This window comes from Ranitomeya variabilis, chromosome 2 (assembly GCF_051348905.1).
Source record: "Ranitomeya variabilis isolate aRanVar5 chromosome 2, aRanVar5.hap1, whole genome shotgun sequence".
Lineage (NCBI taxonomy): Eukaryota > Metazoa > Chordata > Amphibia > Anura > Dendrobatidae > Ranitomeya > Ranitomeya variabilis.
Window position 1 is genome coordinate 732,423,789 of NC_135233.1, and position 16,793 is coordinate 732,440,581.

The following is a 16,793-nucleotide window of genomic DNA, read 5'->3' on the forward strand; positions in this document are numbered from 1 at the left end:
AGCCACTCTGGGTCCGATTTGGTGGGCGGGGTCACTCTGGGTCCGATTTGGTGGGCGGGGTCACTCTGGGTCCGATTTGGTGAGCCGGGCCCCTCGGGGTCCGATTTGGTGAGCGGGGTAATCTACTATATAATTGTCTAAGGGCACTTCCGTCTTTCTGTCTCACAACACCGCTACGTCATCATCTCATGAGACCGCAATGCACTCTTGGAACCGGAGCGCGCAACAAGCATCGGGTACCGGCAACTCCAGGTGCAACAAGCATCGTGTACCGGCCGCTCTAGGAGGTGCAACAACCATCAGATACCGGCCGCTCCAGGAGGTGAGTATGTAACTTTTTTATTTTAATTTTTTTTTTTTTTTTTTTAACAGGGATATGCAGTATACTATGTGACTGGACAATATACTACGTGACTGGGCAGTATAACTACGTGGCTCTGCGCTGTATACTGCGTGGCTCTGCGCTGTATACTGCGTGGCTCTGCGCTGTATACTACGCGGCTCTGCGCTGTATACTACGCGGCTCTGCGCTTTGTACTGCGCGGCTCTGCGCTATATACTGCGTGGCTCTTCGCTGTATACTACGCGGCTCTGCGCTGTGTACTGCGCGGCTCTGCGCTGTGTACTGCGCGTGTCCGTGCTGTGTACTGCGCGGCTCTGCGCTGTGTACTGCGCGGCTCTGCGCTTTACACTGCGCGGCTCTGCGCTTTATACTGCGCGGCTCTGCGCTGTGTACTGCGCGGCTCTGCGCTGTGCACTGCACGGCTCTGCGCGGTATACTGCGCGGCTCTGCGCTCTGTACTGCGCGGCTCTGCGCTCTGTACTGCGCGGCTCTGCGCTGTATACTGCGCGGCTCTGCGCTGTGTACTGCGCAGCTCTGCGCTGTGTACTGCGCGGCTCTGCGCTGTGTACTGCGCGGCTCTGCGCTGTGTACTGCGCGGCTCTGCACTGTATACTGCGTGGCTGTGCAATATACTTCGTGGACATACATATTCTAGAATACCCGATGAGTTAGAATCGGGCCACAGTCTAATAATCATAAGACTACAGATAGTGGTTTGGAATTGTGCTGTACTGTCACTTTAAGAGCTGATATTATCTGACAAAACTTGTGACCTGGTGAGCTGATGTAGACTTCATAGGCGTTGGCATAGTAACTGTGTCTGACTGCGCATATCAATGAGCTAATCAGCCAGGTGGCAGTTATTTTTAGAAATTGCCTCAGAAACCAGCCCATTATAAACGTATGGGACAATTTCCCTATTGAAACGCATTGAAAGACTTTTTTCAAACACAAATTGCGCAAAAACTACAAATCCGATCGGCACGAAAAATACTTAGCACACCTCTCAGGAACGCTGGCTTCGAAATGACACCTCACTGGAGTCTGTGAGTTTAGCGGTTCGGGCCGCATTACGTGCGGACTGAATAATAAGAATAAGAAGAAGTTTACCACGGTGGAATAACAGTATAGTGCTTTGTTCCAAAGCACTATAATAAGAAGAAGTTTACCACGATGGAATAACAGTATAGTGCTTTGTTCCAAAGCACTATAATAACGTAGTATTGTTATAGTAGTTCAAATAAATAAGTGGTCACATAACCACTCACTGCATAATGCATACTGTCAGGATTAGACAATCTGCAGCCACATTGAGTGACAAGATATTTGCCTCAAGACCAGAAACCGGTAATTTGACCTACCAGTAATTGTATTTCCAGGAATCCATCCTGACAGCACCATGGAAGGAGGACGTCATTCTTACCCTCAGTGAGACAGGAACAACGAGCGGTTAAAAGGACCCTCCCCTTACCACCCACCAGTGATTTTCCAAAGTACCACATCTGGATGGATGCAAAAAAAGGAGACTTTATTAACAATTCTTACACCAATGTTACGTCACATTAGTATACAAAACAAAGGCATGCAGTAGGGAGAGAACTAGTAGTGCTGTCAGGATGGATTCCTGGAAATACAATTACCGGTAGGTCTAATTACCGTTTTCCAGTTCACTACTTGACAGCACCATGGAGAAGTACCAAAGGATGGTAATCTAAGAGTGGCACTACTGCATGTAAGACGTTCCTGCCAAAGGCTAACTATTCTGAAACAACATCTAGCTTGTAATGTTAAGACTAGCCAAAGTAGCGGCCCTGCAAATTTGTTCTGTTGAGGCCCCCCTCTCTGCCCATGATGTGGCCATAGGTAGGGTTGAATGGGCTCTAAGAATGTTTGGGGGATCCTTCCCTTGAGCTCTATAAGCTAAGTCTACCGTAGTTTTTATCCACCTCGCGATAGTTGCCTTTGCTGATCTACAGCCCCTGTTTGGCCCCCCCATATTGTATAAACAGGTTTTTGACTCGTCTCCAACTTTCGGTTGCCTTTAGATATTTTAGTACTGTCTCTCGGAATCAGTGAGAGGGGTGGGAAGGCATACAGAAGCCCTTTTCTCCAATGTTGCGATAGAGCGTCGACCCCCACAGCCCTGTCTAGGGGATTTAGTGAAAAAAAGGTTCTGGCTTTTGCATTTGACCTGGTGGCCAAGACATCCACTTGCGGTGCTCCCCACCGTCGGCACAGCATGTCGAACACTTCAATTTCCACTCCATGGGATTCAACGGTGTCCTGCTCAAGAAATCTGCCACCTGGTTCCTGGCTCCTTCCAGGTGTATTGCCGAGACGGATTCGACAGAGTTTTCTGCCCACCTGAAAATCTGGTTTGCCAGATGCTGTAATGATGGGTGCTTTGGGCCTCCCTGGTGCTTTAGAAATGCCACTGCTGTCACATTGTCGGACAGTACTTTCACATGTTTGCCTCTGATCTCTGACCGAGCCTGGTAAAGAACTTTCCATATTGCGTATAGTTCTCTGAAATTTGATGACCTGGACTTCATCTCTGGATTCCATTGACCTTGGTAGTATTTTCCTTCTACACTATGTTCCAAATTATTATGCAAATGACATTTTTCTCGGATTTTCCTAAATGGTCAGTGCAAATGACAGTCAGTCTAATAAAAGTCATCACCCGTTAGAGTATACATCGAATTTTATTGAAGAAACCTCCCAATGATAACAGTATAATCTCCAAAATGAATAAAAACTCAAAATGCACTGTTCCAAATTATTAGGCACAGTAGTATTTCTAAACATTTGATATGTTTTAAAGAACTGAAAATGCTCATTTGTGGAATTTGCAGCATTAGGAGGTCACATTCACTGAACAAAAAAGCTATTTAACTCCAAAACATCCTAACAGGCCAAGTTACATGTTAACATAGGAGCCCTTCATTGATATCACCTTCACAATTCTTGCATCCATTGAACTTGTGAGTTTTTGGAGAGTTTCTGCTTGTATTTCTTTGCATGAAGTCAGAATAGCCTCCCAGAGCTGCTGTTTTGATGTGAACTGCCTCCCACCCTCATAGATCTTTTACTTGATGATACTCCAAAGGTTCTCTATAGGGTTGAGGTGAGGGGAAGATGGTGGCCACACCATGAGTTTATCTCCTTTTATGCCCATAGCAGCCAATTACTCAGAGGTATTCATTGTTATGCATGAAGATGATTTTGTTCCTGAAGGCACGTTTCTGCTTTTTAGACCATGGAAGAAAGTTGTCAGTCAGAAACTCTATTTACTTTGCTGAGGTCATTTTCACACCTTCAGGAACCTTAAAGGACCCTACCAGCTGGTTCCCCATGATTCCAGCCCAAAACATGACTCCTCCACCTCCTTGCTGACGTCGCAGCCTTGTTGGGACATGGTGGCCATCCACCAACCATCCACTACTCCATCCATCTGGACATTTCCAGAGTTGCTCAACACTCATCAGTAAACAAGACTGTTTGAAAATTAGTCTTCATGTATGTCTGGGCCCACTGCAACCGTTTCTGCTTGTGAACACTGTTTAGGAGTGGCCAAATAGTAGGTTTATGCACCACAGCAAGCCTTTGAAGGATCCTACACCTTGAGGTTCGAGGGACTCCAGACGCATCAGCAGCCTCAAATAACGGTTTGCGGCTTTGTAATGGTATTGTGGCAGCTGCTCTCTTAATCCAATGAATTTGTCTGCCAGAAAACTTCCTCATTATGCCTTTATTTGCATGAACTCTGTCTGTGCTCTGTTTCAGTCACAAATCTCATCAGTGTATGATGATCACTCTTAAGTTTTTGTGAAATATCTAATTTTTTCATACCTTGTCCAAGGCATTGCACTATTTAACGCTTTTCAGCAGCAGATAGATCCTTTTTATTTCCCATATTGCTTGAAACCTGTGACCTGCATAATAATGTGGAACATCATTTTTGAGTAGTTTTCCTTTAATTAGAATCACCTGGAAAACTAATTATCACATGTGTTTAAGATTGATTTCAGTGATTCATTGAGCCCTGAGACACAATACCATCCACGAGTTTATTTGAAAAACAAAACAATTAAATCTTTAAGGGGTAACGTTTCTCCTTATGGAGAGTGACATACCAGCTGGCTTGTCAAGGTAAGGAGGCTTATTCGCCGTGCAATGCTCCTCTGGGAATTTAAATATGCAAATTGCCTCTGCTGATAGGCAATAGGTGGCGCTATAGAGTTAAGTCCTCTTTTTTTCAGCAGAGGCAATTTGCATATTTAAATCTTTAAGACACAAATCCAATTTGCATAATAATTTGGAACACAGTGTATATGTCCGCCCCAAACTGACTGGTGTCTGTGGTAACGGTGATACAGGGACAGACAACCCATGGTACACCTACCTTCAGGTTTCCTGGGATGGTCAATTAATTTAGTGCTTTTTTCACAGAGACAGAGTCATCTTCTTGTCCAAGGACCTCTGTCTTCTGTCCCAGGTCTTCAGAACCTCCTTCTGCAACCCTCAAGAGTGAATCTGACTCCACTTCACACAGGGAATACAAGCCGTCATTAAACCCAGAATCCTCATTGCTTCTCTTATAGAGGACGGATTCTTTCTGAACCGGCGGACATTTTCGAATAATTGTGGCTTTTCTTCCTTCTGGCAAAAAGATGTTCTGATGTGGGAATCTAATATGACTCCCAAAAATATTATTCTGGATTGTGGGACCAAATTTGATTTCTCCCAATTTATGATCCACCCTAGCTCCTGCAGCATGGAGATTGTGAAGCGCCAGTCGATCCTGAGTTGTTTCTCGGATCTCGCCACTATCAAAAAGTCCTCCAAATATGGTACAATGGTTATACCGTGGCTTCTTAAGTAAGCCACCACTTTTAACATCAGCTTGGTAAAAATTCTGGGGGTTGAAGCAAGGCCGAAGGGGAGGCATAGGAATTGAAAATTATGGATTATCTCCTGGTTTATCAGGGCGAATCTTAAATATTTCTGTTAGGAAGTGTGGATTGGGACATGGTAGTATGCACTCTTCAAATCTAAAGTGCACATCACCATGTCCTTGTCTATCAGGGGTATCGTGGATTTTATGCACTCCATTTTGAATCTCTTGTATTTTATCCACTTGTTCAGGGGTTTGAGATTTATGATAGTTCAGGAGTCTCCTGATGGTTTCTTTATTGAAAAGAGACTCGAGTAATGACCCTTGTTTCTCTCTGGAGCGGGAACTGGAACGACTGCATCTATTATTAGTAGCTCCTGGATGTCTGTCCACATAGGGGAGTCTAGTAGAGGATGGGATTTGGTTACTATGAACCTCTCTGGGGGTAGGCTGGTGAACTCTAGTTTGTAACCCTGGCCAATTGTATGAAGAATCCAAGGATTCTGAGATAATTTCTGCCAACCGCCTAGAAACTCCTTTAACCAACCTCCCACTCTGATTGCGTCATATATTGAATTTTCCTGCGCCCGGACCCGGGAAGATGGAGACTCTACTCTTCCATCCTTTGGGATAGCTCCACCTCCCTCTCTTCCCGTTCCCTCTGTAGTCTGTTTTTTGACCTGGACGGGATCTACGAAAGGGCTGGTACTTTCTCGTATTCTCATCAGGGAACCCTTTTTTCTTACCTGAGGCCTTTTCTAGTATGTCATCTAAAATTGGCCCAAACATTTTACCCCCTGAGAATGGGATTGCACAGAGCTTATTTTTTGACTGGATATCCCTTGACCAAGTCTTTAACCAGATTGCTCTTCTGGCCGCATTAGATAATAACTCGCTCCTGGCTGCGAATCGCAGACTCTGCTCATGCGTCTGCCACGAATCCTGTCGCGAGCTTTAACAAAGGCAGAGACTTAAGTATGACATCTCTAGAAGTTTTTGCTTTGAGATGTTCCTCTTAATTGTCCATCCATAAATGCATGGACCGGGCTACAGAGGTTGCTGCAATGTTGGCCGGAATTATAGCTGCTGAAGACTCCCAGGCACTCCTTAGTAGTCCATCTGCATTACGATCCATTGGTTCCTTCAGTCCAGAAGAGTCCTCGAATGGGATCGCTGTCTTCTTTGCCACTTTGGCCAATGGCACGTCTATCTTGGGTACTTCATCCCAAGTTTTTATATCCTCTGAGTTGAAAGGTAATCGGAGCCTAAAGTCCCTCGGCACTTCTAGCCTCTTTTCCGCCTCCTGCCACACCTCTAGGATCATAGACCGGATGTGGTTATTAACTGGAAAAACTCTAGTGAGCTGGGAATGCAGACCACCAAACATTTCATTCTGTGTAGAGGTTTCTGGGGTATCCTGCAACTGCATAGTGTTCCGTACTGCGTGCAGGAGCTCATCTGCTGCTGCTGCTGAAAAGAGATATCTTTTCCCTTTTCCTATTGAATCTTCCTTTTCATCCTGATCCGAATTTTCCGAAACATCATCATCTGAGGAGGGGCTGGATTCTCTAAGCCTTTTCCGTGATCTTTGTGGTTCCGTTTGGATGGTATGAGGGAGATTCAGGCTCGAGATGGAAGCCTGGACCTCCAGTCTTATCATTGACCTCATGTTGGTCATTAGTGATGTCTGCTCTTCCCCGACAATCTTAAGTGTACAGAGCGGTTTCCGCCAGTTTTCAGGCAATTTAGCGGTGCAAATGGGACATTTACTCTTCCCGGATTTCTTCTTTTCTGCTGATGGAGTGGAAGGCTCTCCCTAAAAACACACAGTGATTTCAGTATTATCTCAGAGTGTACAGGGGATTATAATGGCATTGTGGTATGGCTTTGTGTGAGTAGCCTACTCACGTGCCCCTGGCTTTGCTCTGGTCCCTCGGGTCTGGCTGTTTCCTCCATTGAAAACGAGCACACTGACTGGGTGCTCCTTAATTTCAGGATGGCCGGCGGTACATACAGCGACCTTCCCCCTTATATGCGCTTCTTTACCTGGTTGATCCTGCTCATCCTCGACTGCGCCCCGGGCGGCGTGACCGTGCTGTCAAAGGGCCTCTCCAAGAGGCCGGCACACCGCTGAATTCTGCTGCCCGGCAGACACTGGAGCTCGGAGATGTCGCGACCAGAAGTGAAGCGGCCGTTGCGGCCGCTGTTACACCAGCCCCGCCGGGAAATGATTTTCAGCAGCATGGCGCCCGGTCCGAGAGCCCCCAAGGAGGAGGAAGCAGATCCGATTCCAGGAGCAGCGCTACACTGGGGCTGGCTGAGGGACCCCCCATCGCAGGTATCAGCCACAGATATCTTGCGGTGGGAAGGGAAAGGCTGGGCCCCCCGATCCTCCCCATCTGCACAGCACAGTCCGAGGACACGCTCGCCGTTCCTATCCCCCGTGGGACAGGAAAAACACTGGTGGGTAGAAAGGGGAGGGTCCTTTTAACCGCTCGTTGTTCCTGTCCCACCGAGGGTAAGAAGGACGTCCTCCCCCATGGTGCTGTCAGGTGGTGAACTGGAAAATACCTTTAATATTGGTGTCTGGTCTCAAATTAGGAGCTTGGGGTCTGATTTATTATTATTGGGTTTTAAGTCTGAAGTCTGAATTATTTGAGGTGTTTAAGTCTGTTTGATTTACCGTATATACTTGAGTATAAGCCGAGATTTTCAGCCCATTTTTTTAGGCTGAAAGTGCCCCTCTCGGCTTATACTCGAGTCATTGTCCCATGGGAGCGGCAGCTGTCACATCCTACTCACCCTCCTGGGCGGTCTCTGCACATCCCTTATTCTCAGATGGCCTCTGGTGCCTGCAGCTCTTCCTGTGTTCAGCGGTCACGTGGCACAGCTCATTAAAGTAATGAATATGGATGCAACTCCACTCCCATAGGCGTGGCACGCACATTCATTACATTACTGAGCGGTACCATGTGACCGCTGAACACAGGAACAAGCTGCCAGAGCACGCCAGAGACCAAGAGAGAAGCAGGGACTTGTAGAGACGCGCCAGGATGGGGTGAGGAGGACAGGGGAGGGTGAGCCATGCGATATTCATCTGTCGCTGTGTCTTCCGCGTCCTCTGGCTGTGACGTTCAGGTCAGAGGACGCGATGACGTGTTTAGTGTGTGTCTTCTGCCTGAACAATCACAACAGAGCCGGAAGACACAGCGGCGCGCGGCGGTGGAACGAGGACAGGTGACAACAACGGCAACACCGGCACCTGACCCCCATAGCTCTCCGGTGTCCCCGCTTGTTCAGGCACTCGGCGCCCAGCGATGAGAGGTGAGCATGTCATTTTTTATCTTTTATTTATTTATTTTGTTTAATTGCAGCAGCATATGGGGCATATTTTGCTATGGAGCATCTTATGGGGTAATCAACCTTTATAGAGCATTATATGGGGCATATTATGCTATGGAGCATCTTATGGGGCCATCAACCTTTATGGAGCAGCATATGGCGCATATTATTCTATGGAGCATCTTATGGGGCCATCAACTTTTATGGAGCAGCATATGGGGCATATTATGCTATGGAGCATCTTATGAGGCCATCAACCTTTATGGAGCAGCATATGGGGCATATTATTCTATGGAGCATCTTATAGGGCCATCAACCTTTATGGAGCAGCATATGGGGCATATTATTTTATGGAGCATCTTATGGGGCCAGCAACTTTTATGGAGCAGCATATGGGGCATATTATGCTATGAAGCATCTTATGAGGCCATCAACCTTTATGGAGCAGCATATGGGGCATATTATTCTATGGAGAATCTTATTGGGCCATCAACTTTTATGGAGCAGCATATGGGGCATATTATGCTATGAAGCATTTTATGAGGCCATCAACCTTTATGGAGCAGCATATGGGGCATATTATTCTATGGAGCATCTTATTGGGCCATCAACCTTTATGGAGCATTATAAGAGGCAAATTATTCTACAGAGCATCTTATGGGGCCATCATTAACCTTTGTGCAGCATTATATGAGGCATATTTTAATATGGAGCATCTTATTGGGCCATTATTAACCTTTGTGCAGCACTATATGGGGCATATTTTTGTATGGAGCATCTTATGGGGCCCATCATGAACTTTATGGAGCATTATATGGGGCATATTTTGTATGGAACATCTTATGGGGCCCATCATGAACTGTATGGAGCATTATATGGGGCTCCTGATTCAATATGGATATTCAGAAACACTTAACCTACAGATGTCTCAATCAATTTTATTTTTATTGGTATCTATGTTTATCTTTGAAATTTACCAGTAGCTGCTGCATTTCCCACCCAAGGCTTATACTCGGGTCAATACATTTTCCCAGTTTTTTGTTGTAAAATTAGGGGTCATGGCTTATACTCTGGTCGGCTAATACTCAAGTATATACAGTATTTATGAGGTTTGAGTCTGGTGTCTGAATTCATTTTAGATATCGGAGGAGAGTCTAAATTATTTTTGCCCATTTTGTGTATGTGGTCTGAATTAAAATGGCAACCTGAGGGTATGGGATATTAAATAATTTCTAAATAGGTTTGGCACAGTTATATGCTCTTTTGGCTGTGTATATAATATTGTAGCATAAAAAAGGACAACAGAGTTAATGTGTAGCTCTAGTGCTCTGGTATATTTCAATGTGCCATACAAAAACTAAAAACTGTTTAAGAACCGTTTATAAAAGGGATTAATAAATTATTATAGAAAAAAGATTCTAATTTATTAAAACCCAATAAAATTAAATAATAATCTTACCCACAATACCAAATGCGGACACAGCTCGCGATAATCCCGCTGATCCTTTCTGTCCCATTTTAGTACGGTTTCCAAGATCAAGACGACCAAGAAGCTCTCGTACTTCTTGCTGCGTATATACATGCTGAATGAAAAAAAAAATTGTTTGAAAATTAAGCATTCAGAATATTTCCACGAAGTGAAACACAACATACATTAATATTTCTTTGACAGATTACATGCTAAAGCGTTCAATATAGTGAAAAAGCCTCCTTCATGTCTCCTAGTGTTTCATTATTAGCATTAATCTCCCTGTGACAGTGCCATGAGGTGAAGGAGAAAAGAAAGCTTGTAGAATATGAGCTTGGATAGAGTACTGAATGCAGGACAGTGGCAGGAGATACTGGGTGCTGAGCCTCTCAGGAACGCTAAAGGAAAAGAAGTAGTCAGCAGCCCAGTAAATGAAGGGAAGAATGAAGTCTATTCATCCATGTTCACAGCAGCAGCGCTTCAGGGCATGCCTTCAAAGAAACTACCAAGTCAAACTTCAGTTTGGCCACATGGGAGGCCTTTATCATCTGCCCTGGATTTGCGTATGTGATATGCTTCTATTCCCAAAAATCTGGCGAGTGTAATAATCAGGTTTTATCCAAGGAAGCAAATTTGTTTTGATAATATGTTAACTTGGAAAGGAGGGGGAGGGGATGTCGATAAATCCGGTTTCTTTGTTTTTTTCACTGCCACCTTTCTGATTGCTTACTTTGTGTTGATTTTTGTAGCAAGAGTGATCCCAGAAATTCAACATGTTCTTAAAAATCAATGTATGGAGTGCTCAAACGGTGAAAAGCTTCAATTTCCTTGTGTTAGGACTGGATTTTCAAGGCGATCGTGAGCTGGGCTAATCTATATTATTGCAGATGCAGCACAACAGGAGCTGAAATGGCACTATGCTTTCCATTCACTTTGGTTAGGAAACCGGTAGGGGTCACGTCAATGGGATCTTCACTGATCAGGCATTGATGATACAGTATATCCTCATGATATGTTATCAATGTTTTTAAGAACCCTTTAAATAAAATCATCAGATTATTGATTGTTCTTATATGGAATTATCAAGAATTTGACAATACAAAGTTAAATTGATTTGATGTATTTTTCCATACTGGAAAAAACAATATGTGAAGCCGTAAATATGGGTCCACAATCAGTAAGTGTACAAGGTCTGAATATAACTGATATTACACTTAGGCAGTTTTCAGATCTGACATCTATTAGGATAGTAGAAATTACCGTAATATATTTTGTTAAGGTTTTACTTTATTTCTAAGGCTCGCTTGTATAAATACGAAGGACAAGGAATATCGGCACATTTATACATTAGTACAACATAATAATAATTTTATTTCTAAAACACCAATATATTCCACAGCGCTTTACATTTTAGAGGGGACTTGTACAGACAATAAAAGACATTACAGAATAAGAATAATCAGATAAAACAACAGACACCAAGAGGAATGACGGCCCTGCTCGTAAGCTTACAATCTATGAGGAAATAGGGGAGACACGAAAGGTAGATGGTAACAATTGCTTTCATTGTACGGTCCAGCCATCAATATAATAAATATGGTGTTCATGTAATGCGCATGAACTGGTAACAAACCAGTATGCGCAAAAGTACAGACACAGAGGGCTATTAAATGCATAAGGCGTGTGAGAACAAGATACAAGGATCCTGGTTATGAAGAAAATTTGAATGGGCAACACAGGGATAGTTAGAGAAATACGTTGAGGTGGTAAGCCAGTCTGAAGAAATGCATTTTTAGGGCACACCTAAAACTGTGGGTATAGGGGATTACCGGTAATCAAATTATCCTGAGTAGTGCATTCTAAACAATTGGGGCAGCACGTGAGACGTCTTCGAGATGGAAGTGGGAGGTTCTGATTATGACGATGTTAACCTTAGGTCATTAGCAGAACGGAGGGCACGGGAAGGCTGGCAGACGGAGACCAGGGAGGAGATGTAGAAACATCTTCCTCTCAACATCTCCATGCATACTCTACTCAGCTGAGCATGCTTGTTTTCTTATTAAAAAAAAGATCAGGCAGTTATAGATTGCAGATCCTTACCTCCCCAACACCTGCCAATGAGGAAAAGTCAGGAATAGTGATGAGCGAACGTGCTCGGATAAGGCGTTGTCTGGGCATGCTTGAGTGATAACAGTGTCTTCGGTGTGCTCTAATACCATCTTAGAATCACCATGGCTGCATGTCTTCGCAGCTGTCTGACAGCTACAATACATGCAGGGATTGCCTGTTTCTTAGGAGATCCCTGCATGTGTTGCCGCTGTAAAACAGCCACTTGACATGCAGCCATGGTGACTCTAAGATAGAGCATCTTCGGAGTGCTCTAATTCTATTATCACTCGATCATGCTCCAACACCACCTTATCCGAAGCACGCTCACTCATCACCAGTCAGGAATAGAGGTGAGAGGACCTTTTTGCATAACCCAGGTTCACAGTCCAGATCAGGGCTCTATGGTCATAGACAGGAACTGTGCAAATTTCCTTACCTTCCAGAATGCCAGGTGATTTAGAAAAGTTAAGATTTTTCAAGGTTCTAGATCTTCTTATCTCATACGCAATGTTACGACAAACTGTGTTATGGGTAGGACAATGAGAATGGCATGATCACTAAAAATGTTATCAGGATGTACTCCTGAGAAGGGGCGGTTGGTGATACTTCTAACAGGAACTTTGCACATTGTGTTACTTTGTCTGTATATGGCAAACTGGTCAATAAACAGAACTACATAAGCTCATGACCTATATGAATTCTCTTCTATGAGTGCTCCTGAATAAGAGGGCCTAGTCCCTATCACGCCTGCAGGTGGTGCACGTGGTTTGTGGACCCATTATGCCATGCCTGGGCTTACCTAAGAGGGGCGCACCTAAGCAGCTACATGGTGTTCACTTGCGCTCTTGATGGCGGAGTGAGCTTTGAGCTGAAGGTAGTCGCCAGGTACCACACCTAGGCAGTCACCGGTACTGCAGCTGCTGATCCAAAAGGGGTAGGTACACTGCCATGGTCTCGATTCGTAGTCACAGACAAGACTGGATTCAGAGCCTGTTCAGACAGATACAGCTTCAGGATTTGGGTACCGCCGGATCGGCTTCAAGGTAACGTACACTCTATCCAGGAACAGAATCAGGATTACAAATTAACTACAAAGGATTAGGACAGGGGACCTCGAATCATACAGTTACACACACAAGAGTTGTAGGGAAACTACAGGGGTTGCTCAGACACCTCCCTACTGAGGAAGGTGTCTTTTATACAAAATGCCTCCCAGCTATTTGCTGGGGACATTTTTTGAAGCGAGCACCCCTTTAAGAAAAGGGAAGCGCACGTGCATTATGTGCACCATCGGGAAGCCTGTCCAGTGTGAACAGGAGGCATGAAGGAGAAAGCAGGAGACGGGAAGCACAAAGCATGTCCTGGGGAAGGGGAACCATGCAGGGGCGCAGGCATATCACATGACTTTGGGTCAGAACAAAACATGTACTACACAGGCTTGGCTTGTAATTAATCGACATCAGTTTATGGGTGTTCTAGAAAACATCGGAAAGCTCAATTAACATGCAACTAAATTGCAAGGAATGCTTAAGCTTGCTACAAGCATTATTCCAAATGTAATGGCAATATCATGGAGTTGGCCAACTATTTTGTGGCTTTAAAGTGTAACTGCTGTTTCAGTTGACTTTTCAGAAGTACTCGTGTACATAACACTTTCTAGCAATTGATGATGACTATCTGGCTTTATTTAGAGACTAGGTGTTTCCAGCCAGCTAACGCTTGGCACGCTCATTGCTATCTAATTAACGCTGCTGGTGATTAAACTAAAGTAAATAATGACAACATTCAATAGCGCTTACACAGGTGGTAAATTAACGTGTGGTAATGTGTGGGGACGGAGCCTCGTGTGGTAATATGTGGGGACAGAGCCTCGTGTGGTAATGTGTGGGGACGGAGCCTCGTGTGGTAATGTGTGGGGACGGAGCCTCGTGTGGTAATGTGTGAGGATGGAGCCTCGTGTGGTAATGTGTGGGGACGGAGCCTCGTGTGGTAATGTATGAAGACGGAGCCTCGTGTGGTAATGTGTGGGGACGGAGCCTCGTGTGGTAATGTGGGGGGACGGAGCCTCGTGTGGTAATGTGTGGGGACGGAGCCTCGTGTGGTAATGTGTGGGGACGGAGCCTCGTGTGGTAATGTGTGAGGATGGAGCCTCGTGTGGTAATGTGTGGGGACGGAGCCTCGTGTGGTAATGTATGAAGACGGAGCCTCGTGTGGTAATGTGTGGGGACGGAGCCTCGTGTGGTAATGTGGGGGGACGGAGCCTCGTGTGGTAATGTGGGGGGACGGAGCCTCGTGTGGTAATGTGGGGGGACGGAGCCTCGTGTGGTAATGTGTGGGGACGGAGCCTCGTGTGGTAATGTGGGGGGCGGGATTATGTGTGGTAATGTGGTGGGGGGAGCGATTATGTGTGGTAATGTGGTGGGGGGCGTGATTATGCTTGGTAATGTGGCGGGGGGGCGGGATTATCTGTGGTGATGTCGTGGGCGGGCGGGATTATGTGTGGTGATGTGGTGAGGGGGCGGCATTGTGTGTGGTAATGTGGTGGGGGGGCGGCATTGTGTGTGGTAATGTGGTGGGGGGCGCGATTATGTGTGGTAATGTGGTGGGGGTGGGATTATCTGTGGTAATGTGGTGGGGGGGCGGGATTGTGCGTGGTAATGTGGTGGGGGCAGGATTATCTGTGGTGATGTGGTGGGGGCGGCATTGTGTGTGGTAATGTGGTGGGGGGCGGCATTATCTGTGGTGATGTTTGTGTGGTGATGTGTTGGGGGGCGGGATTGTGTGTGGTGATGTGGTGGGGGGCAGGATTATCTGTGGTGGGGGCGGGATTGTGTGGTGATGTGGTGGGCGGGCGGGATTATGTGTGGTGATGTGGTGGGCGGACGGGATTGTGTGTGGTAATGTGGTGGGGGGGTGGGATTGTGTGTGGTAATGTGGTGGGGGCGGGATTGTGTGTGGCGATGTGGTGGGGGGCGGGATTGTGTGTGGTGATGTGGTGGGGGCAGAGCTACTGTGCAGGGGGCGGGATTAGTGAGTAATCACGATGCCTCTTATATATATATATATATATATATATATATATATATATATATATATAGATTATCCACTCTGCGGAAAATCTGCTTCTTCTTGTATGCACAGCCTCTTTCCCCCACCAGCTTCTCTTCCCTCACTTCTCAATAAGCTTTTACAGGCAGAAAGTATAATATGAATCCTAAACAGACAGAATAAGCAGTTTTGGAGAGTGACTGATCAGTGAGTAGGATAGAATAAATGACTTATAAGTGGGTAAAGAGGCATTTTTCTGTAATAAGATAACAGATTCCACTCTTCTGAAAAGGATTTTCACAAGAAAGGTCAGTGTGTCAGGTGGAGTTTCTGAGAATCTAAAAGCATTTGTGGGATTAGCTACTGATGTTGAAGTAGTAAGTCAGCATTGTGCAGCTCCTCCACACTAAACCTGTTAATGCAAGTCTATATCAACCTTGTTTTGTGCACAGGGCACAACCTGATGGAGGAGAGAGCTTTTTCAAAACTCTCCTTACAAAGTTGGAGTCATACATTGGCTTTGAAGGGATTGTCCCCTACTCTGATAACATCTTCTTAAAGGGAACCTGTCATCAGGACTGTGCTCAGTAACCTACAGACATTGTCAGGTCGGCGCCGTTATACTGATTACAATGATACCTTGGTTGGTCAAATCCGTCTTGTGGTTGTTTAATCTTTATTGCAGTTTTCAGTTAATGAGAGTTTCATGCTCCGTGGGCGATCGATAACATCTATATCTATGATACGGCCTATAATGTCTATATTTATCTTTATTTGTTTATATAAATTTCTTGAAAAAAAAAATTATCTTCATCAAAATGGCGCTGGCGGCAGTGCATGCGTAATAGCATCATTCAGAACGCAATAGATGCTACTACGCAGGCGCCGCTGCCATTTTGCTAGATTAAAAAAAAAAAATTGGGGCTCCATCAAGATAGCGCCGGCAGCACCTGGGCAATAGCATCTATTGGACTGCCGATTTTCCCTCTAGCACAATGGCACTGGCACCTGCATAGTAGCATTTATCGTGTTTCGAATGATGCTACTGCGCTGGCTCGGGCACCAGGGCAATTTTGATTAAGATTTTTTTTTCCTCAAGAAATTTATATGTCAAAATCAAATGAAAATATGAATATTATAGAGCGCATCATGCTACAGCACAGGCGGCACCTGAATGATAATGTAATTTTTTATTTTCAAATAATAAGATATGCAGCATGTAAAATAGGGGGCAGGTCAGTGAGGGATCAGTGACCTGTCAGAAGCCATACACATGAATACCTAATCGGAGCACCACATGAAGACCACCCACAGGCTGCCCCAGGGCACGAGCATATCATTAACTCAAAACTGAAAATAAAGACTAAACAACAACCACAAGACGGATTTCATCAACCCAGGTATCATTGTAATCAGTATAACTGTGCCATCCTGACACTGTGTGTAGGTTACTATGCACAATCCTACTGACAGGTTCCCTTTAAATACTATCTTCCTGAGTGTAAAAAATAAAATAAAACAGAGAACTCACCTCATGCACCAGCATTGTTGCAAAGATAGTGGTGAAAGGTCTCCCAGAGATCTCA

General features: G+C 45.1%; 1 protein-coding gene across 3 annotated transcripts in view; it reads right to left on the bottom strand.

Moving 5' to 3' along the window:
• The window catches only part of FIG4 (FIG4 phosphoinositide 5-phosphatase), a 613,672-nt gene that overhangs the window by 474,576 nt on the left and 122,303 nt on the right, over positions 1 to 16,793 (bottom strand). For all 3 annotated transcript variants that reach the window (XM_077289568.1, XM_077289569.1, XM_077289567.1), the window contains one exon: positions 10,042 to 10,165. In XM_077289568.1, the coding sequence (XP_077145683.1) occupies positions 10,042 to 10,165 (124 nt within the window). The remainder of the gene's footprint in view (positions 1 to 10,041; positions 10,166 to 16,793) is intronic.